The following is a 22,646-nucleotide window of genomic DNA, read 5'->3' as shown; positions in this document are numbered from 1 at the left end:
CGTAGGAGTTTCCAATGGGTCAGAATTTAGGGAGAATGGCGACTGTTTTCATTGCGTCAGCTCAAACTTAAACAAGCGAACTTCGTTGTCCACGTTTCGCTACAAAACATGAGACAGTCAAATTAGTGTTCGGTATTTTTTTCACATTTTTCTCCTCTCTTTATCTCTTTCGGTCTTTTCTACTGAGGCCCAAACCTGCTCACACACACACACACACACACACACACAGAGAGAGAGAGAGAGAGAGAGAGAGAGAGAGAGAGACTAGCCCTGCTCTCTCCCATCACCCTCGTCCTCGCTTCACAATTACATAACACGGACCATAAGGCGGGTTATGTCTAAAGGCGTTGCCGCAGTAAACTCGGCCTTATGATTATGTTAAACAAAGGTCAGTGCGTCCAGACCCATTGAGCGGTAGTGGCCTGCAGCTCACGCGCGAACTCGTCTCGTGAGTGTCAGACGAGGTGCAACTGATAGCGTCCTGAATGGCGTGTTTCCCGTGCTACGAGTATCGCTGTCTGGCCTCTGCTCTCCTTAACGTTGCATTCCTGTCTGTATCTCCTCCCACTGCTGTATAAGTTATTAGAGGTTCTACCAATACTGATATCTTTTAAATCTCTCCTTAAAGGGGTACCACGCGACCGAGTGTTTAAACTGTAAAGAAATCATTAGTCTAGACGAAAAATTACGCCCGTAGAAAATAAATATGTCTGAACACGACCGTAAAAATGACTTTCCCCCTTATTGTCTTTATAGTCTTTGTTTTCTTGACGTTGTATTCCTGTCTGTGTCTCCTGCCACTACAGTATAAGATTTCACAAAGTTTCACTAATACTGATAGCTTTAAAATATTTCCTTGACGTCTCTATAGTTTCTTTTTTTTTATGTAATGTGGACTTTTCACGGGAATTTACAGGCTAAAGGGGATACTTTTAGTGGTATCTCCTACCTGAAAACCCACCCGCTAGAAAACCGTTGCCCCGAGTGAGGAAGCCCAACCTACAATCGGACCGTGGACAGGATTCGAACCCGTGCGCTTGGAGACCCCTCGGACCCCAAAGCACGCATGGTTCCACTGTGCCACGGCATTCTTGTTTGTATCTCCTCCTACTACAGTATAAGATTTTACAAAGCTTCACCAATACTGATAGCTCTGAGATCCTTCCTTAACGTCTCTATAGTTTTTGTTCTCTTAACGTTGCACTCTTGTCTGTCTCTTCTTACTATAGTTTAAATTTTTAATAAGGTTTGAAATCTCTCCTTAACGTAACATTTCCATAATCTTTTGCCTTCTCTTTGCTCTCTCATACCTTTGTATTCTTTTCTGTCTTTCTTACAACGGCAGTGTAAAATTCAGCTTCAATAACGATGGTACCCTTGAAATCTTTCCTTAACGTAACATTACCACCATCCTCTGTCCTGCTTTTGCTTTCTCAATCTTACATTCCTGGCATACTCTACCCAACCTCCTCCTACGGTAGAACATTTTGCCCAAGAGGAACTTCAGATAACATACAACACTGATAGCCTCGAGATCTTTTAAGCGTAACTTTCCCATCATCCTTAGCGTCTCCTCCTTCTATTACAGTACAATATTTCACCAGTATTGACTTCAGATAACACGCAACGTTGAATAGCCTTGAAATCCCCTCTTTGTATAACATTCCCATCATCTTCAGCGAGCACAATGTCACCAGGATGGGCTGTAGATCACAAACAACATTGATCTCCGAGAAACACACCAGTCACATCAATATTTCACAGCGCGCGGTCCTCCTGCCTCCTTCCTATCTCCCGTTTTCTATACCAGCCCCGCAGTGCCTCAGTTGCGTATGAAAAGCTCAGGCGAATAAATAATCCCGCTCCCCCACTTTCAAAATTGGGTGAATGGCTCTATTGCCGCTAATGGACGCCCGTGGTGGTGAAATGTGGCACGTGCCGGGTGTGGGTCGCCTCTTTTGTCACACGGCGGCAGATACTTTGTTCTCGGGCAATAACCTGACGCTCAGCATTGGTTCAGCGGCGGGGCTCGGGATCGCCACTGGCAGGGAAGCTCGTCACGTCCCATGGCTTCTCTGAGAGTCACCTGAAGGAGGAGGAAGTCGGCACATAAGAAAGAAGAATATTACAGGAGCAAGTTATCCAGTCTTCCTCTTTGGGCTCCGTGTTAAGAGGACGAAAGATAAGAAAGAGTTCCATGGTTTCTCAGCACGCCAAGAGGAAGAGAAGGAAAAGAAAGTGTATAGAGAAAGAGAGAGCAGGTTATTTGGTCCACCTCCTCATATTCCATAGTTTCTTACCCGCCAAGAGGAAGAGAGAGGAGGATAAGAAGAATATCGAATCTGTTCCGTACCTCGTCACCCTCCATGGCTTCTCCGCACCCTAAGAGGAAGAGGAGGATAGGAATCGACAGTGAGAGCAGGCTATATGGCTCACCTCGTTACCTTCCTCGGTTTGTCTATCCCTTCAAGAGGTAAAGGAGGAGGAGGAGGAGGAGGAGGAGGAGGAGGAGGAGGAGGAGGAGGAGGAGGAAAAACATGAGCACACAGAAACCTACTGGGAAGAACGAGAAAAGAGAAGAAAATTCGGCAACACAAGAGGAGAAAGAAAAGAAACAAGAACATGGGAATGAGAGAACGAAGAAGGAAAAGACAGTAAAATCACGACGAGGAGAAAAAGAAACAGAAAGAGAGGAATGCAGGAGGAGAAGGAACAGAAACAGGAACAAGAGAACGAGGAAGAAGAAAAACAGAGAAACACTGGAGAAGGAAGAACAGAAATACAGACACAGGAACAACAGAAACAGAAGAATACAGAAGGAGAAGGAAGATAAACAGGGAACAAGAGAACGAGGAAGAAGAGAAACAGAGAAACAGAGAAACGCATAGAAGGAAGAACGGAAATACAGACAGGAACAACAGAAAGAGAGGAATACAGAAGGAGAAGAAAGAGAAACAGGAACAGGAGAACGAGGGAGAAGAGAAACAGAGAAACACAGGAGGACGAACGGAAACAGAGACAAGAGAACAAGGAGGAAGAGAAACAGAGAAATAGAGAAACACAGAAGAACAGAAATAGACACAGGAACACACGAGGAGCAAGTTACAGATCCTATAGACTCATTACAAAGAGTCTATAGAATCTGTGCTATTTTTTCCCCCTGCAGATTTTCACTTACCGAGAGTGGGAGGGAGAAGCGCAGCGGCTCCACGGGTCACGCTGCCGGCAGGAAAAATGTGGAACCACTCTATCCGCTGAAAAGAATAAATACGAACGTTTTCATGGGATAAAAATTAAGGGAAATATTTGCACTATACTGTACATTTGGTAGCTGGATTCCAGAGAGAGAGAGAGAGAGAGAGGAGGGGAGGCAGAGAAAGAGAGAAGGAGAGAGAGAGAGCTGGAGTAGTAGTACGAGTGAGAGTGTATCCGTGACTCACCTTCAATCTTCCTCCTCACAAGTGCAAGATATTTGAGGTTTAATTTATACTACGCTTAATTATTTTCTCTGTGGTCGGCTAATTTCTCCGTCCTTCCTTCCCGCAGCCGACTCGCCGCCGTGCTCTCCGCCAAACTATGCGAGGGTTAATTAAACTCAGGTGCACTTTAGTTTCACTCCAGCGTCCTTTCGCCAACTTGGGAGTCTTTCGCGAGGCCTGTGTCTGTTTTGGCGGTGCTAGAGGCGCGCCGCTGAATTACGAGACGAGGAATTGTTCAAACTTACAAGTGGGGTGTGGGTGAAGTTTTTTCCTATCTATTTTCTTAGCGTGGCGCTTTTCAATGCTGCCTTCGTACGCCAAAAGCAAAGTATCGTGCACGAAAGAAAATCCAAAAGAGTGATTGTGACAAGAGAGAGAGAGAGAGAGAGAGAGAGAGAGAGAGAGAGAGAGAGAGAGAGAGAGAGAGAGGGAGAATGTTGGTGTGAATGAAATCTTCCTTACGTCTTGTGCCAAAACAGCCAAAAGCAGCATTTCATGAAGGGAAAAACTAAGGAAGAGAAGCACAGCGCTGCAGAAATGAAGGGCAGTGATGTGAATAAAGAGGTAAACAGGAAAGAATTGACAGTTGGTGCCATTAAGTGTAAAAAGTAAGAAAGAGAAGCAGAGCGCAACAGGAATGCAAGATAATGACATGAATAAAGAGGAAAAGACAAAGAAGAAGGAAAATTAAGACAAAATAAAACATTTCAAACACTCATTTTTTCTCCTTGTTGTCAGTTGCGTGTTCCCAAATTATATTGAACAAGTTAGTCTTCCACGGGGGACGGTTCAAGACAGTTATCCTTCATTTTTAGATAATCCTTTTAAGTTTTCTTTAATTATGGAGTGGTACCTGAGCCGACATTGTTTTGTTTTGTTTTTGGTCCTTTTTTGTTGCTCTAGACCAGTGCCCCTCTTTCATCATTAACCCCTTCAATACTAGGACACATTTTTACCTTGAGAATTGTGTACGATTAGACCATTTTATTGACATTAGAAAGGGTCTATGGAGGTTAGAAGATATATGGCCACAGTCTTCACTATTTTAATACCCCCACATAAGTTTCTGAAGCTGTATAAATCACCAAATTATAAGCAGAATAAATATGAAAACGCGTCATATTACTCAAGGGGTTAAAGATAAATAGATAAAAGATAACTATCACGTTCTATCAAACTCGAGAAGGCATGGCAGTGAAATGTCGCGAGGTATAATTACGAACAACCGTCACGCGAGGAAATAGCGAGGCATTCCCGAGGCGGCGAGTTAAGAGTCCTCACGTGGAAGCTTCTCTAATAGCTCCTTTGTTTTTCCTCTGCAGATACACCGGTGTGCGTCGCCCGGCCCAGGACGGTAGCGGTAGGGGAGGGGGAGACAGCGCGCCTCTCTTGCCGGGTGGAAGCAGTGCCAGACGACCCACTCTCCTTCACGTGGGTCTTCAACAATACACTCGACACCGTCCACGTGGAAAACCATCGCCTGAGTCCAGTGCGAGGCCTCAGCATCCTGGACTACACGCCGAGGTGACAAGCCTCTCTCAGTTCTAACCAAGTGATATTGGTTCATTCTGAGACACTTTCGTCCTCACCTCCATTACTTTTAATAGACTTTATTTGAAATTGCACCAGTTTTTAAGACTGTTTTCTTGTGGTTCTAGGAACATACGAATAATATTTCTACATTATTGGCAGGAGAAGCAATAATGAAACTGGCTAATCGCTTCCGTTGCTTTTAGAAATACTCGGTGAGAAACCAAAGCGTTTGTAAACATGAGCCATTGATCACCTTGCTTCGCTGTAGCTCAGTCAATATCCTGGTTTCTTTTTCGATGCGGCATGTGATTAGTGCAAGGAGGGCGTGGAATAGAGGGGAAGCCGAGAGACAGGAGTTTGATTTTCTACTTTTCTTTCATTATAGGATGTAGCTTGCGCTTTTCACATTGCCGGGTAGGCGTGGAATAGACAGGAAGCTGAAAGATAGGAAAGAAAGGGAGGATCTTTGGAATGAATAATGATGATGATGATGATGACGATGCCCCTTCTGCAGGTCAACACGGGACTACGGTACGCTCTCGTGCTGGGCCGCCAACAGCCTGGGCTCTCAGACAGACCCGTGCCGCTTCACCATCATCGAGGCAGGTGAGAGTAATAAGTCACATTCTGAAACACTTCTGCGCCGCTCCTCCACTATTTTCTATAGCCTCTAATTGACGTGACGCGAGTTTTTAAGGGTGTTTTTATGGTTCTTGCGGCAGATTAACAGTATTTCTACACCATTAACCGGAGAAACACTCTTGAGAACCCGGCCAATCATCTCTGTGGCCTTTGAAAATAGTGGTGAGAGATCAGAGCGTTTCTGAATATGGTGCCAAAGGAAATGAACGAGTGGCAGGCAATTCTCCGCCAAATATCCAGACCTGAGATACCACCATTGCTGTGTTCGGAAAGCTCACAGACACTTTTGTCCAATTTCACCTGAGCTTTTGCAATCGACGTGGAAGCGCTCACGATTACTGAGCAAAAAATTAAAAGAAACACGAGCTCGGATCACGGAATAAGATACGTGAGAGAGAGAGAGAGAGAGAGAGAGAGAGAGAGAGAGAGAGAGAGAGAGAGAGAGAGAGAGAGAGAGCTCCCATCTTTCTCCCCGTGGGCTGGCCGCGGGTACCCATGCAGTGGTTGTCGGCCCGATAGGTGTATTCTGCCATTAGTGAAGTGCTTTCCTGCGACAAATACCGCCATTACAGCTGAGCGTTCGCGCTAAATAATTACAGCGTGACGCGACAACTCCACGACGGCGTGACAGTAATGCTGCGCGGGGAGGTAATGCCGCCAGCACCACCGCGGCTAACTGGACACCTAACACACTCGCCATTTGACTGTTTTCTTTTTTTTTTTTTTTTTTTTTTTATTACGGATTATTGTTCCGTCTTTCTTTTATTTACTCATTCCAGCAAGATGTGTTTGACTATGGACAGTCACACGCGCCACCGCTCCAGTACGTACACACACATGCACACGTACACACACGCACGCACACACAACATTTTTTTTTCACTGGTATTTTCCTAAAGATCTCTTTAATGTAAGAGGAACACCGGCCAAGGGCAACAAAACTGCAATAAAAAAAGGTCTGTTAAACTCCCCCTAGAACCATTAAAACACCTTTGGAAAACCTAAAGTAACTTTCTCGAGCTGTTATAACTTGAGATAAGACGCTGGAACACTCAATAGGGTCCCTCAATAACAATAAAACACCCTTGGAAAATTAATAAAACTTTCTCTAGGGGTGTTATAACTTGAGATAAGACGCTGGAAGGTTCGAGCTACGGTTCTTCAATATTACTCCTTGCACTGCTGGAAATAAAGGACGCCAGCAGTGAATGGAATATCCGCTGAAACTCGTGGACACAAAAGCTCGGTGATTACCAGTAGCCTCGCTGAATAATAGAAAAATTGAACTGTCCATGGGATAAATAGTTTACTGCTTCCCTCTCCCTCATGATTCAATTACTATGCGTAGCGATCCTCTACCCTACCCGTCCCTTCATGCTCCTCTCCCGTCTCTCTCCCTCTCCCTCTCCAATCCTCTCCTTCAGCCCTCTCTCCACCCCTTCTCCAGTGTTTTTCTCCACCCCTTCTCTCTAACTTTTTTACTATCGACAGGTCCTTCTCCAGCTCCTCTCCCTCTCCTTCTCCCTTTCCTTCTCCCTCTCCAATCCCTCTCCCTTTCCATCTATTTCCACCCCTTCTCCCTCTCCTCCCTCTTCAACCTATCTCTCCCTCTCCATACGTCCTCTCTAGCTCTCCCATCCTGCTCTTTTCCATTCCCTCTCCCTCTTCATATTCATATTGGTCTTCCTCTCTCTCTCTCTCTCTCTCTCTCTCTCTCTCTCTCTCTCTCTCTCTCTCTCTCTCTCTCTTCAGCTCCTCTACAACCCCTCTCCCTCTCCAAATCTCCACCAACCCGAGCTCTTCTTTACCAGCCCTTAATTCTTCTCTACAGCCTCTTCTCCCTTTCCAACAACTTGAACCCTTTTCCACCCTATTCAGTCCTATTTATCTCTCAATATTTCTCAAGCCTCCTTTCAGTCCCCCTAGCTCTATGCTCCCACCGATCCCCCCGCCTCTCTCTCTCTCTCTCTCTCTCTCTCTCTCTCTCTCTCTCTCTCTCTCTCTCTCTCTCTCTCTCTCTCTCTCCAGCCTTCCTTGATTGACAGGTCCTCCCGATCACGTGGCGAACTGTGTACTGGTGAACCTAACAGTCACATCCCTGGAGGTCGGATGCACGGCGGGGCGAGACGGAGGGCGCCAGCAGTGGTTCATTGCCCAGGTGTACGCGGCCACCACCCACCGCCTGCTGGCCACCCTGGAGGAGGCCACACCCAGGTTCCGCGTGGATGGCCTCACACCAGGGCAAGACTACCTCATCACCGTCACAGCTATGAACGATAAGGGCGCCAGCAGACCCGTGGAGATAAGCGCTGTTCGTCTCAAGGTTTGTTTACCCATCTCGTTAGGCGCAGTTTTGAGTTGAGTTGGTTTAATGTCTTCCGTGCTATGACGCATTTTTCATATTTATTTTGGTTACTATTTGGCAATTTGATACAGCTTCAGAAACGTATGTGGGGATTAAGATACTAGTGAAGACTCTGGCCATTAATCTTCTAACTTCCATAGACCCTTCCTAATGTCAATAAAATCGTCTAATCACATCCAAAATTCATGGCATAAATGCGTCCCAGTACTAAAAAAATTAAAACTTGTATATACTTTTTTTTTTTTTTGTATGAAGCTGTTAGATTCATTTTTTTCTTCTTCTTCTTCTCCTTCTTCTTCTGCAGGTAGCCGAGAAGCGCATGGTGGAGGTGACGCCGCCGCCCGTGTCTCCTCTCGTGGGCGTGTTCCTGGGGCTCGTGGGCGGCTTCGTGGTGCTCCTTCTCGCGGGTGTCCTCCTCTCGCGCAGGTGAGAGAGAGAGAGAGAGAGAGAGAGAGAGAGAGAGAGAGAGGGGAAACGAGAGGAAAACGAGGGAAATGAATACAGGGGGGAGGAAACGAGAGAGAGAGAGAGAGAGAGAGAGAGAGAGAGAGAGAGAGAGAGAGAGAGAGAGAGAGGTGAGTTTAAAAGTTTGTATACGTATAATCAGACTTTAGTATATTCCTGATAGGATTAATTAGAAGTTTGTTTTTTCCTTTACTTTGCTCATTCTATTTTTTTTTTTTCCTTTTATATGAAGTTGCCATTCATATACTAACTCTCTCTCTCTCTCTCTCTCTCTCTCTCTCTCTCTCTCTCTCTCTCTCAGGTGTTGGGGGCGGAGGGAAAGCAGTGACAACGCCTCCGAACCGACTAAATTGTCCTGCTCCACGCCCGAGGACGCCCACTCCCCTACCACCCACACCCACCCTACCCCAGAGTCCCCCAACCCACCCTATGTTATATCCTGTACCACGCCCTTCCCCTCCCACGCCTCCACCACCAGTCACCCCACCTACACCACCACGACCTTCTACACACTCCCCAGTTCTCCCCACCACGTGATGCCAGCCCCTTACCACGCCCACGACCACGCCACAACGACCACCGCACAGTATTACACTCACACACCCACGCCCACACCCAACACGCCCGATGTAACTAGTACTAAACCTTTATACGCCCACGCTCTCGCCCTCACCACGATCACCACGGCACCATATCACACCCACACCCTCACCCATACACCAGCCACCACTTCTCACGTTTACAACCACCCACTCACCCATGTCACCCACGCCACGCACTCCACTGCCCCCACCACACTCCATCACACCCACTCGCCCATTCCTACCGCCACCATACCCTACCATACCCACGCCCTCACCACTACAGCCACTGCACACTACCACGGCCACACCACCACCACAGTGACACCATTTCACGCGCCTACCACACCGTACCACACCCTACAGGCGGACAGACAATCTCACGTAGCTGTAGAATCTCTATAAAGATGCATAAAAGTGAATCCCAATTCCTCTCTTTTCATCTCCTTCCCAGACGCCACGCCTGGCTTCAGTAAAATACATGAATACTAGTTCAGTGTTTCATTGTCTCAAACCCTCAAACCCGAGCCAGGCAAAGGGAAGGATACAGAGGCGCAATGGATGGGCTGAAGGAGTTGCCAGGTATACTATAACTAGATTTAGTTCACTGATGGACAGTCAAGGGCTACTAGTTCTGCCCAGGTTCTGTGTGTTCAAACTTCTTCCGTGCCTTGAAATTGGCTGGTAAGACAGAGGGGAAGTGTCCAGCAGTTATAAGACAATGAGGTAAGTTTTTTCACTACATTTTACAGGCAATTAATCTGGTAGTAAGCTAGTTTAGTCGGTACTCGGTATGAGTTTATATTTACTCTTTCAAGTGGTTAAGGGCTAAAACGAAGTTCTCTTTCTCTCAAGCCTGTTTTTCACAAGGGCAGTGTGGTCAGTAGTTGTTCAATGCTCAATTCGGCCGCGTTGTTAGTCCCTAAAAGTGGCTTCCTGTAGCTTTCCACTGGTTTTGTCAATGGGCTTTCACATGAGCGTTGATTCCTTGAAAATGATGGGGTTACACGAGGGAGGGGACGACCATAGCCTCGACAGGAGGAAGGCGATAAATCATACAATATCCCCCTTAGACTGAAAAGTTTTGGTGAGGGAGGGATGGATGGATTTTATTTTAGGAGCCGCAGCAGCGAAGGTCATATGGCGCATTGGTGAGAGAGGGAATGTTCCTGCACGTCCTCTCCTCACAATCGACGCCCTTTCATATGAGACGTGCGCGACTAACTTCGGACTAAGCGACTATTCGCAGCGATTGATCGCGTGGAGAATTTTTACAAGGGAAACTTTGTGCCGCTCAATCGCTGTACAAATACCTACTATAGATATCTTTTATTTATTTTTTTTTTTTCTATTCCAGTGGCATACCGTCACTTGCTCAACCAAACCTAACCTGTTCGAAGTTAATTTGATTATGAGGTGACTGAAAGTATCCTTATAGTTAAAAAAAAAAAAAAAAATTGGTACCGTCTGCGTGAAGATTGTTCATTAGTGTATAAAATTGCCCCAACGTTAGCCTCTCAGATGTCATGGGATGTATCCATATGTATATTGATCCTAAAGGATTAGAACGATAACCACGGCTTCTTCATCAGACTCCATGATACAACTGAGCCAAGCTGAGTGAGCCTGTAACACTGCTTTTCAGCAGCGAACCTTTCAAACTGGTTGGTTATTCGCTGACAGACCCAACGCGGTCGCGTATTTTGACCGCTTGCGTCAGCTTTTTGGTAACGCTAGTCGCGTGATCAAACCGCCTTTGTGAAAGGGCCATAGATGTGTATTGTAGTGAAATCAGAATGGCAGATTAGTGTTCAATAAAAGAAAGATATCAAGGGCAGAGAGAGGAGAGAGGAAGCAGTCGAGTGAAAATAATATGATGAACGAATTAAGTTAAAGAGAGAAGGAAAATCATCAGGGAGTGAGTAATCGAGTAGAGTAAGTTATGAAAGAAAGAAAAATCATATGTGGACAGAACAGCATCATGAGAGGAATACTGAGGAGTGTCACTCATAACATACTCTCAGTGCATATCTTGAACTCAGCCCTCATGTCTGAGGTTAAAATGAGTCATGCTTGCTCCTCCCGCCACTATAGCAGGCAGGACTGGAGGAGCTAAGTTTTCCTCAAAGGCAGCTTCATACAAAGCATGCTTAGCTGCATGCCCAAGAAACATTTAAATACAGTTTTTCTTGCAGTTTTATTTTTTGCACAACTTTATTGTAGTTAATGTATCTACAGGCTATCAAATAAAACTTTGATTAAGAAATACTTAATTATTAAGCAAATAGTGGATAATTTACTCTGCCATGATATGATGACTTTTCAGTAACTACTTTTGTACAGTACCTATAAGATTACAGGTGTAACATAACAAACCTACAAGTTCATAGCAACAATTTTGATCCAATGTAAAGGTAAACTGATCAAACAAAGCCAACATTAGTACATAATAAGATAAACATGTACTGTATTGAAATTTAGCCAATCATATTAAATTTAAACTATAAATATATAATTCAACAAATATTAATCTTCCCTAACTATGTCTAATAAAAACATAATTTTGATATACGTACAATGATATAGTGGTAAGTACCAACCAGATTGGTGGTCATATTTACACACAGCCTTGGCCTCAGCAGGAGCAGCCTCGTCTCCAGCATTGAGGATGCCTTCAGTGGCAGGGCCAAAGCTTGGCCAAGGCTCACTCCACACAGAAACAAAACAGTTATGTTACCACCACTAAACCTCACGACAGTGGAAAGTACATTTACTTAGTCTGGTGTGAATTTTTAACATTAATAGTAGTAGTCACAAGCCTTTTAAATGCTGTAAATAATAATATACAGAAAGGATGTATGTAGTACTTACAACAGATTAGTTAACATATACTACTTTAGTTTTAAATAATGTACAGACAATCCCCATTTAAAGCTGCCTCTTATACATAGTGACTTTTTATCAAAACTTGCACCTTCAAAACAAAAAAACAGGCATAATGGACATACAGAGGTGATACTGTTAGCCACTCCTGCCATTATTACATTAGCCATTCATATTTTCCAGACACTGAAAGCTTGGCTGGCCAAATCCAGGAAAACTACCATTGCCCAAACACACATTGCTTAATGCTTGTATACAAGACCTTGTTTGGTGTCCGCACTTTACAGGAAATATCAGCCTCTCATGAAGGTGAAAGACTAAAGAACTGCTTTTAAGGATTACACTCAGTGCTAATGAAAGTATTGCACTGAGTGTTTTATGATGTTTCGTGCCACACATACCAGGGCTTTTCTGGTTTTATTTCTGTTGCTATGAAGAAAGGTGAAGAACTCCACTGACACTTTTAATATGAAATGTGCAAAGTTTTGCACAATTTTACAAGCAAGCAATCTTTATGTGATGCCTACCAGGAAGAAATCAGTTAATGGGCATGCCAGTAAACACAACTAATGCATATTTGTCAGTACAAGTCCAGCAACTTTTAAGAGAAATCATTGAAGTTTCTATGCCCTGAGCTGTGGCTCACACTTGCACAATGTCCAGCTTCACCAGTAGTTCACAATATAATGTGTTAATGATGTCAAGAGTTAACTGCTGTGTAATGACATGCAGAGATATGACAATTGACAAGTTCAGACTGCTAGCCAGTGCGGTCACATTTTCATTTAACTCCTTTATTTATTTCATCTCTGCTGAACACTTTCCCTGCACTATGAAACATTAGTTATAATATACGTATGTCTCCTTCTCTGGTAGTGGGATGTGATAGTCATAAAAGGTTCTGCCAAATCAGCAGCAGCAACCTTACAGATGTCGCACGTCTTCCCTCTTTGCCTTGCAGATCGTAACCCTGCCACTCCACAAATCCTGTGAACGTTCACCGGTCTCTCATGACTGGCTGTGCTCTTTCATCTACATTCACTATCTTTTTCTTTCTTGTTACAATTCAAATTGATTCATCTAGCCATTTTATTTGTTTCTCAAATCAAATACCAGCTTTATGTGGGGTCTGCCTGTAATATTGTTAAGTAAACAATTACTTTATGATTTGTATGTAATCAGTAAAATATGTTCCATGATAGAAATGCCTACCATTACTAAAAAGGAGAAGTTCATAACGAAAGAAGACTACTGCTGTTTTTAATAACAATAACAAAATGTTCAGAAGAAATCATATTTTTCAACCTTTAATTCCAGTGATAACTAACTAGACATATAGTTTATTATAGTTATTATAACTTACTACTGAATAAAGGAAATCTGTCTTAGTCTAAGAAATGAAGAAATTACATGTTATATTCAAGATACAATATTTTGAACATCATAGTCCAATATTAATGGACAGGTTAATCAGGAAGTATTTTTGAGCTACCACTCCTCAGAATGTATGGCTTAGAACCCTGGTTCACACATACATACACACACAGAAAGTCTGCTCTGTCATGGAGATGAGAAAGTTTGCCCTAGGAACATAACCCAGAGAAACAATATTTGTACATTGAGGAGCATATAAGAACACTCAATTATATTTCTTTACATGAAGCCTTCAGTTAGGCTCAGCTAACTAATCAATCTGAAATGTCTAAAAAAAATATCCAAAATTCCATATCCCATGCCACTTGATTCAGTGCAAACTGATTGTATGCATGTGGGTAGTAACTATTTTAGGAACTATCAACTACACATTAATATATGAATATGAAATTTGGCATCAGATATATTAGTAAAAGATATTCCATCCTTAACCATCAGTCTTGTAGCTAAAACCCATAGCTGTGCCTCACTCCACATATTGCAGACCACTCTGGGTACCCTACTACTGGAGATTCTGTTGAGCCTCCTAAGCATTGAGGAAAGTGAAGGTTTCAGTCATCGGTGGTTCAAAATTGAAGGTACATAATATACTACATTGTTGTAGCAAACCAGGTTAAGGTGTTAAAAATGGAAGGCAAGAAAGCCACAGATTACAGAGTTCAGCTATTTTACAAAGGACAGAAGAATTGTATTCTGCAGGAATGAACAGAATGTTTTAAGAAGCCATGGCACTCTTTCCTTAATAAGTAATTATTTTTGATGAGAACACAATGAGATTCTACAGCATTTCTACCAGTACATTTTTCAGTGTATTTCTCAGGTACAAGCAGGTTCACATACTACTTGAACCACTGGTTGTTTGCACATTTAGGCTAGGCTAAGTCATCAGCCAGGACCATGGCAAATACTGCCTTCTGCAGCTATATCTCCTCAATGGTTAGTAAAATTAACATGAAATGTGGAACTTATTCTAGTACTGTGGAGTTTTTCTACTACAACTTAATAGCTACAAACACAAGAAAAATGAGAATAATTCAAACCTATATAACTTGTGCAAAAGCATCACATTTCAAATTAAAATAATGCCACTGCCCAACACAATACTGGTTCAAGATACTGTTCACTCTCCTGCCTCACCTCAAAACTGCCCCTCCACTTCCAGTCAGGGACTCCAAACACTAAAGCATTTCTCACCACCTTTATTCTACCTTGTTGAAAAATCATGAATTATTTTAATACCTACTATACGACCAAGTTGTACACTATATGTACTGTCAAATCAATTACACCTCAACTAAATGTGTATGAGTAGAGTCAAGTATCCTGAAGGGCAAAACAAATAATTAAATAATCATATGCATTTTGTCTTATCAATTCCTCTTCTCTGACTGACTACCTACAACCTCACTCATCACCACAATGTTGCACCGCTTGGTATCATCATCTATTGCTATTTTCGTGCTACAGTAGCCCCTGCGCTTGGCAAATCTCAGCTTGGCGAAATTCACTTTTGGCGGTACGGTGGCCACGGACCACCGAGTGCATGCTTGGCGATTTGAATTCAAACTTGGTGGTCCCCTGGCGGGTGCACAGCGAACCACGCGGCTCCCCAGTGATGTCAGACCTCTCTAAACCTATCAGAACGCAGTGTGAGAGTCCCCTTCAGCCATTTTTATTTGTGCTACCCTCTGTTCTGCTAGCGTGGGAATGAATTCTGGTGATTTACCACCAACATGGCCTCTACCAGTGCAACAGGTGGTACCGGTGGAGGTAAGGACAAGGGTGGTGGCCGCAAGGACGAAAGTGGGCAAGGGAAACAGGTAGAAAAATGGGAGTTACAGCCTTTATATCATGTTTGTTTATTGTTTATTGGTGTGTTTTGTACATGTGTTCTAATATGTGAAGGCAAAAGATTTTATTTCAGCTCGAAAGATGGTATTTTAGGGGTCAAAAGAGGGACTTTAGCAATGACCAAAGACTGATTGAGGTATTTTTTAGTCAATTTATATATAAAGAACTCGTGCTTGCTGAAATTTGCATTTGGCAATAGTTTTGCCAGACTAATTAATTTCGCCACTGTATATGATATTCCAATCTTGCTCACCTCCCGTCCTCCCGCAGCCTCACTGTACAAAACGTACCTCTCTCATTCCTTTCCGGCCACTTCCCTGATGCAACCAGTAATCCCAGTCATTTTGCTCTTTCTCTGATAAATTGGAATTCCCTGCTTGCTTCTATTTCTACTCCTTCCTATAACTCAACTCTTTCAAGTGGGGAGTTTCAAGACACTTAGCCTCCTATTCTGGATGATACTTTTGACCTTTCTTTGGGAATAACACTTTCAGTTGACATTTTTGTCATTTTTTTTTTCAGGATCAGGGTCCTTACTGTTGACTTTAGCCAATTCCCCTCTTACACACACACACACACACAAATATATATATATATATATATATATATATATATATATATATATATATATATATATATATATATATATATATATATATATATATATAATAAAAGATAATAATTTTTGTTTTATGCTTAAGAAAAAAAAATGTTTTGCCACATGGCTCTTCCTGCTTAAGTTCAAAACTGAATATCAACACAGAATGAACTGAATGTACTCACAAAGATTAACAAAGTAAATAAGCAATCTTGACATGGTAAGCGAAATCATTAAAACTTCAGAAAAGTAAATTCTTAACCCAGAAAGTGTATGCAAACAAAATTATGCTAATACTCTGTAGTGTTCTACTGGGTGAGAATCAATTTAAATCATATTAATTAGCCATCACTTCCACATTTATATGATTAGTTATATATATATATATATATATATATATATATATATATATATATATATATATATATATATATATATATATATATATATATAATACACACAAATGTAATTTTAATAGTAAAACAAAAAACTACTGATATACAGCCTTTATAATATTGTCACTTTTCTCCATGAGTTAATTAACAATATAATGAAGGCTGGCTCAGAAATGTCTTTAATGTTTTATTTCTTTGCAAAATTCTAATATTCACTGACAGGCAACTACCATGTTGCCTTGGTCAGTCTGGAATGTGCAAACAACAGCCCTAGTAGTGTGGAGAAATAGAGCTTTTCTTACATAACTGCCCTCATAGGCAAACTTTAATGGACAGCTTGTGATGGACAATGACCACTCATCCTGGAGATGGATGGATGAATTCCCTTTACACAAACTTCAAGCCAACCAGTCCCATGCCTAATGTGTTAAATTCAAGACACTGTAGCACAGATATGATTTAATCCTAAAAATAACTGGTATTGCAGTTACTGTGATTACCATAGTAACACCACAATTATTGCAACAATGAAGGTTAAAAATGTCAAAGGAAAATTTATAAATATGAATCAAGTGTTTTCATATAGCTTTTTTTGTTGCAGTTCCCTTATTTTTGGGTTACTGACACTTCAGTGAACTACATCAAAGCATACTGCCTGAGCCTCCTTCATTTACTACAATGCACAAAGAACTTCTAGTCTAACACAAAAAAAATTAATAGTGCATGAACTTAAGACTGAATATTATGCAAAATTCAGTTTAACTTAGATTGAAAAGTTAATATCCGATCAAAATTTATCTGTACAAGGAACGATGCAAGACAAAATCTTGACAATATCCCTATCAATAAATGTGCAAACTGCACCAGATGAAAGGCTGCTACTAGAACAAATAGGAACAGGTAGCACAGTCTTGAATATCTTGTGAAAATGAGCAATTGTTCTACATTATGCACCTGACGGAAGTGATGATGCACAATTCCTGAAGCTCAGAACTCATTTGATTTGTAAAATATCTCTGGATTAAATCTGGAAAGGGTGCTGATCCTATACAGAGCAGAGCTTGAGATACACATCAGTGGCTTGTGACTCCCCACCAGGATAATGCGCTAGTCAGCAGCTGCCAGATTGGTTAGGAGTTCCAATAACTAGGGCAAGTCAACCATATATATATATATATATATATATATATATATATATATATATATATATATATATATATATATATATATATATATATATATATATATATATATATATATATATACACACACACACACACACACGAGTATCTGAATGGATGAAGCTGGTATTATCTGGCCCCAGGAATATTTAGATGATGATCATGTCCTATATGAACAGTAAACATGAGAAAATTCATCAGGTATATGTGAAAAGATCAGCCACAATGAGCATATGCAAGGACTCAGGGAAGACTAATTTCTGACTGCTACTTGAAATGAAAGATTCCATCCTGCAGTTAAGCTGCTCACTTGACTGATCCTTTTACATATCCATCACACGCCCTCATGGCTTGAATTTTACAAGCGGGATGTTCTTTGAATTGAGGCACTTATCACATACCCATTCAGCATACACTTCCCCTGTCAATAGGTGATACGCCCCTTCTGTGAGCCCCGTGCATACCCTGAAAAATACACAAGTAAATTATCATAAAGCCCGTACGAAAAAGACACCTCATTATCGTATCATTAAGAAAGTAACCAACTTGGGACTAAATGAAATATTAACCAAATGTAAACTTAATAACAAATGAGAAAGAAATACTATTGGTTCTAAGCACACATAACTTTCCAAATTCATTTAGGTACATAATTTTTTCTGTTATCTGAGACATATTCTCTTTCTCCTGTTTTCCAGTTCCCATTGACTAAAAATAATACAAACACACAGAGAATAAGTCTAGCTGAGATCTCTACAGAGATGTAATGTAGGACCAAAGCCTCTTACCTGTGGAACCAGAAGTTACAACCCGACTCACAGAGGATTGCCTGGTCATTGTCATGCACCTCCTTGTGGCAGATCCCACACGGGTAGATGGGCGGAGCATTCGGGTTTTGAGGATTGAAGACCATTGGCTGGTCGGGCGGGTAAACCTAAAATTAATGTGTGAATCAGGAACCTACTGGCGGAGATTTTGGTCCAAAATTTTTAGGTGATGAATGTTACTAAAAATTTTGTTCCAACTCCGCAAGCACGCAAGAGAAAATTGATTTGTTGATGTTAATGCAGCATCTATTAAATTAGCCATTAGGTACATCAAGTGGCTTTTAACATTATAATCATGTTGAGACATAGTACCCATAAACAGACTGTTCCCATCAAACATTTTCATAACAAAAGAACTTGTAATTATGATTGGGTGGTAACAATCCTAAAGAATGAGAAGTACATGCAACAAATCTTACTAACATCAACTCCACTCACAACAACAGAAATGCTCGGTTGCAAACTTTCAGTATCTTCATCACTGCATCAACATTAACAAATTTAATATTTGTACTTTGAAAGCAAATGCTGATCAAAATAAATTCAATCAAGAAAATAATATAATCCAGTAATATACTGACCTTGCCAGAACTGACTGGCATGGGTTTGGGTCCCATGTTCGGGCCCTGGCCATTATTCATCCCTGGTCCATTGTTCATCCCTGGTCCATTCATTGGAGGCATGGGTCCATTCATCCCTGCCATACTGGTCATCTGGCTCATGGTGGTCATGGGCATGCCTGGCCCAGACATTGAAGTGTTCATGTTCATGCCATTCATGTTGTTCATGTTCATTGGGCCTGACATTGGCCCATTCATGGGGCCATTCATTGGTCCATTCATTGGCCCATTCATGGGACCATTCATGGGACTGCTCATAGGACCATTCATTGGACCATTCATAGGTCCACCAGGTCCCATGGGTCCACTCATTGGTCCATTCATGGGACCTCCAGGACCCATTGGTCCACCAGGACCCATGGGTCCATTCATTGGTCCTCCCATTGGTCCACTCATTGGGCCTCCCATTCCCATGTTTTTCATGTTCATATTTGCCATGTAAGACATCCCCATCGGGCCCATCGGACCATGACTCATTGGGCCTGGTCCAGGTCCAGGCCCCGGTCCTGGCCCCGGCCCCATGCTACTGGAGGATGGTGCCGACACAGAAGGGGAGTCATCAAAAGGGTTGGACGCCACAATTGTGTCACCATAACCTGTAACAACATGGTGCATTAGTTAACATTGGAGATGGCATGAAAATCTCAGCAGATGTACAAGATGAAAGGTGTCGCATTCCTGATGTGACAGCATCCAGAAAATAAAAAGTCATCTTCTTACAGATGTATCTGGAAACAAATATGAGAGACATAACTTCAAGTGAAGCATCTGGCAGTACTTGAGGTGATGGATTCAACTGAATGACAGCATGGAAACTGAATCTGACAACTGATACTTTGATGGGTTGAAGTGTACTGTGTCCTAGAATCTAAGGGAATATAGAACATGACTATTGTATAAAGAAGTGTGAAGCCATATAGAGAGTATCCATAAGAAACTGAATCATCAGTTTAGAAATATCAGATCAATGAAGAGCTTTGGGTTAAGATGTGGATGTTGCATGGCTGTGACTTTAAAAGTTTCCTTCATGAGGGCTGAAACATGACACTGGTGATGCAGCAGTAGTCTGTACCAGCTAAGACAAGTTGGAGTGGAACCATGAGCCAATGGATTAGTATATTGGCAGTCAATTCAAATAAGGTGCAAGATTTACACATAAACTGAAGTTGAACTTATGGAATAACAAAAAAGAAATTTCTTTTACAAAACCCTAAGCTTGAGATACTTACAAACAAAACAAACATTACAAATAACTAGTGCAAAAAAATACTTACAGAATGGAAGCTCAACTGAATGAAATGCTGCTTTATGAAAAAAGAAAGAAAATTTAATAATGATGATGATTATAATAATTTAATCTATATGACTTTTGTTTTCACTCTCAGTCATCTCAAACACAGTCTTTGTTTCCAGCAACATACCACAACGGTAATCAACATTTGACTTTAAGCACAAATATCGTAAAATGTTATTTGACTTCGTGTACTTGCGTCAGTAATATAAAATGAAAAAACTATCCTGCCTTCATTTGTCGTCTCTTGGCTCACACACACTGTCGTCTCCCACTTTCTCACCAGCTGGGAATTTCTTACCAAAGCAATTCCAAGACTGGAAATCTTGGCAAGATTCTCAGGCCAGAAGTTCAGTGGACCTGCCACAATCAATAAATTAGACATGTGCAATACACCTCTCAAGCCTCACCTGAGAGGGGGGGAGGGACCAAGTCGTTGCTCGGTGGGGTGGACGGAGGGCCTTGGGCTGTGGGTGGGGGATTAGAGGTACGTCTCTTTTTCTTGGGATTATTCGGAGAATCTGGAGAGCCCCCAGTGCCTGGCTTGAAGTCAGCAGCCAAGGTACTGTTGTTTGCAATACCTGAAAACAGAGGAAACTTAGTATTGATTATATTACAGATAAGGTGTGCACAAAAGTACATGGCATTATGTAAAATAATGTACTCTTCTTGTACAGGTGATAATATTAAAGTATTGTACAAACAGAAATGAAGAGGTAATGTTTGTGAAGATATTTATCTTCACTATGGAATGGTGACACCCAATTGATAAATTGAAAGATTGCTGCCACTGTGCTTATTGCATATTAAAAGAAGAAAAAAAAGAGATTAAAGGGGACAGAACAAGGTAACTGGGAGGGTGAGCCATGTAATTTAGAAGAGCATCAACTGTGGAAAGATGATAAATGAATCAACACAGGTGCATCAATGATAGGATAAAGCTGGAGACAACTCATAAGACAAAAGGAAGGTGAAGACTGACAATTCACAACAATGCTAAATAACAAAAGCATCCAAGAAAAGAAAATAGCCCAGAAGATGCAACAATGTGTGGGTTTGCAAGACATGAAGACACTTACTTAAAGGAGAATTGATTATGCATCACGATATTAATCTTATCAATACAAAGAATCACAAAATTTCAGTACCTAATCCAAGATGGACAGAAATTATGTCATTTGTTAAACAAAGAATACATAAATCCCACAAACTACAAAATGATTACGAAGGAGAATACATGTCAAAAACCTGCTAAATACAGTACTCCTGACGGGGGCGGTCTAGCGTCCCTCTGACAACCGAGTTTCTGAGAGGAATAAAACCCTTCCCTGCCTATCACATCACTCACATGACTTCTTCTTGGGCATGGTGGTGGTTCAGAAGAAACCGCACATGCACACCGAAAGCCGCAGGGATGGTGGGCAGAGGAGCCTCGGCAAGGTTGGGCTATGGGCGATTTTTGTAGCTAGGAGCAGAGGCGAGGACACTCCGTGGCCCCTTCCACTCCGTTCTCTTGTTTTTAATTGGTGATACTAAAGGCTGCCGTTCGTCTCCTGTCGCCCGACGTACTGCCTCACGCCCTCACGCATGTTTAAGTTAAGATAAATTGTCCGTCACACTCCCAGACGGCAGGAATTGGTTATTTTTGTACTTAGTTTTTGTTTGGGGGAATGTTTACAGATGGCAGGAGTGAGGCGGCGCGGGTTAGCGGCGCCCTCTCGTCTCTTGCAAGATTATTATGTCCTCTTTTTGTCCTCCTTATGTTTCTTGATCTTTTCTTTTACAATGTGCAAGAATTCTTTGCAGAAATTTAACCTTACAAAAAGAGTAGTAAATGCAAGCGTATGTTCACTATTCCTGTGGCAAGAAGGTCTTGCTGCCTATCACCCTATGACTACATTATAATACTGCAAGAGTCACAAGACCGACGGCCGACGGGCGAGAGTTTATGAATATACCATAGTATTGTCGTGTTGACCGTGTACTCGTGAAGCGGTGTGATATATTTGGTTACTGTCAGTGTATATTGTGTAATATTATCTATATGGAATTCCGTGTGTTGCGAATTGACTGACAGATTCAGTAAAAAAAAAATAATAATAATATGTAATTGATACTTGTCATATCTTGCCAACACAAGGTTAGATTCAGGAAGACGGCGCGTGCCTATCCCACTGTCCTAAAAAAAAGTGAAGCCAGTAGGCAGAGCTTATGAGGCGGTGGGCGGAGCTTACGATCGCAACTTACACCCAAAACATTGCCCTCTCCCGTAAGCAATGGGAAATTGCCATTTTCTCTTTCATTACTTGAGAAAAACTAAGAAAGAATTAACTGATGGTTTAACTTATGTAAACCATATATAGTTTCCTAGATAATGTCATGTAGACCTATTATTAACGGTGTTAATACGAAAAAGCTACAATATTGAAACAAATACCGCAAGACGTTTCTAAGTAAAATTTCAGTGATTGATGCTTTTCCAACGCACAATGACATGAAAT

The 22,646-nt window shown here is 41.8% G+C and overlaps 3 protein-coding genes across 6 annotated transcripts in view; 2 read left to right on the top strand and 1 right to left on the bottom strand.

The window, feature by feature from the left end:
• Window positions 1–9,538, top strand: part of LOC123508433 (Down syndrome cell adhesion molecule-like protein Dscam2) — a 95,028-nt gene extending 85,490 nt beyond the window's left edge. For all 3 annotated transcript variants that reach the window (XM_045262171.1, XM_045262169.1, XM_045262170.1), the window contains 5 exons: window positions 4,802–5,003; window positions 5,527–5,618; window positions 7,700–7,977; window positions 8,324–8,445; window positions 8,786–9,538. In XM_045262171.1, coding sequence (XP_045118106.1) covers window positions 4,802–5,003; window positions 5,527–5,618; window positions 7,700–7,977; window positions 8,324–8,445; window positions 8,786–9,470 — 1,379 coding nt within the window. In that variant the 3' untranslated portion in view covers window positions 9,471–9,538. The remainder of the gene's footprint in view (window positions 1–4,801; window positions 5,004–5,526; window positions 5,619–7,699; window positions 7,978–8,323; window positions 8,446–8,785) is intronic.
• Window positions 9,539–9,676: 138 nt separating this feature from the next.
• The window catches only part of LOC123508457 (flocculation protein FLO11-like), a 54,567-nt gene continuing 41,597 nt past the window's right edge, over window positions 9,677–22,646 (top strand). The window contains exon 1 of the mRNA XM_045262206.1: window positions 9,677–9,791. The gene's annotated coding sequence lies outside the window, so the exon portion shown is untranslated. The remainder of the gene's footprint in view (window positions 9,792–22,646) is intronic.
• On the bottom strand, window positions 11,249–22,028 carry LOC123508459 (protein pygopus-like). 2 transcript variants are annotated; one of them, XM_045262211.1, is made up of 5 exons: window positions 21,494–22,028; window positions 20,556–20,726; window positions 18,816–19,450; window positions 18,196–18,323; window positions 11,249–17,872 (listed from the first exon to the last, which is right to left on the bottom strand). In XM_045262211.1, the coding sequence occupies exons 1-5, from the start codon at window positions 21,510–21,512 to the stop codon at window positions 17,752–17,754; spliced, it is 1,074 nt and encodes a 357-aa protein (XP_045118146.1). In that variant the 5' UTR covers window positions 21,513–22,028; the 3' UTR covers window positions 11,249–17,751. The 2 variants fall into 2 exon arrangements, with proteins under 2 accessions (XP_045118146.1, XP_045118145.1); XM_045262210.1 differs by having other exon boundaries at window positions 18,196–18,341; window positions 21,494–22,023.

The sequence above is a fragment of the Portunus trituberculatus genome, chromosome 24, assembly GCF_017591435.1.
Source record: "Portunus trituberculatus isolate SZX2019 chromosome 24, ASM1759143v1, whole genome shotgun sequence".
Classification (NCBI taxonomy): Eukaryota; Metazoa; Arthropoda; class Malacostraca; order Decapoda; family Portunidae; genus Portunus; species Portunus trituberculatus.
The sequence above is the reverse complement of the archived record's forward strand: the minus strand, read 5'-3'. Positions and strand labels throughout refer to the sequence as shown.

Coding starts and splice junctions, on each gene's coding strand:
- LOC123508459 (XM_045262210.1), bottom strand. Junction 19,451..20,555: donor GGTCCCTCCCCCCCTCTCAG/GTGAGGCTTGAG, acceptor ATGTTGTTACAG/GTTATGGTGACACAATTGTG. Junction 18,342..18,815: donor TGCCAGTCAGTTCTGGCAAG/GTCAGTATATTA, acceptor CATTAATTTTAG/GTTTACCCGCCCGACCAGCC.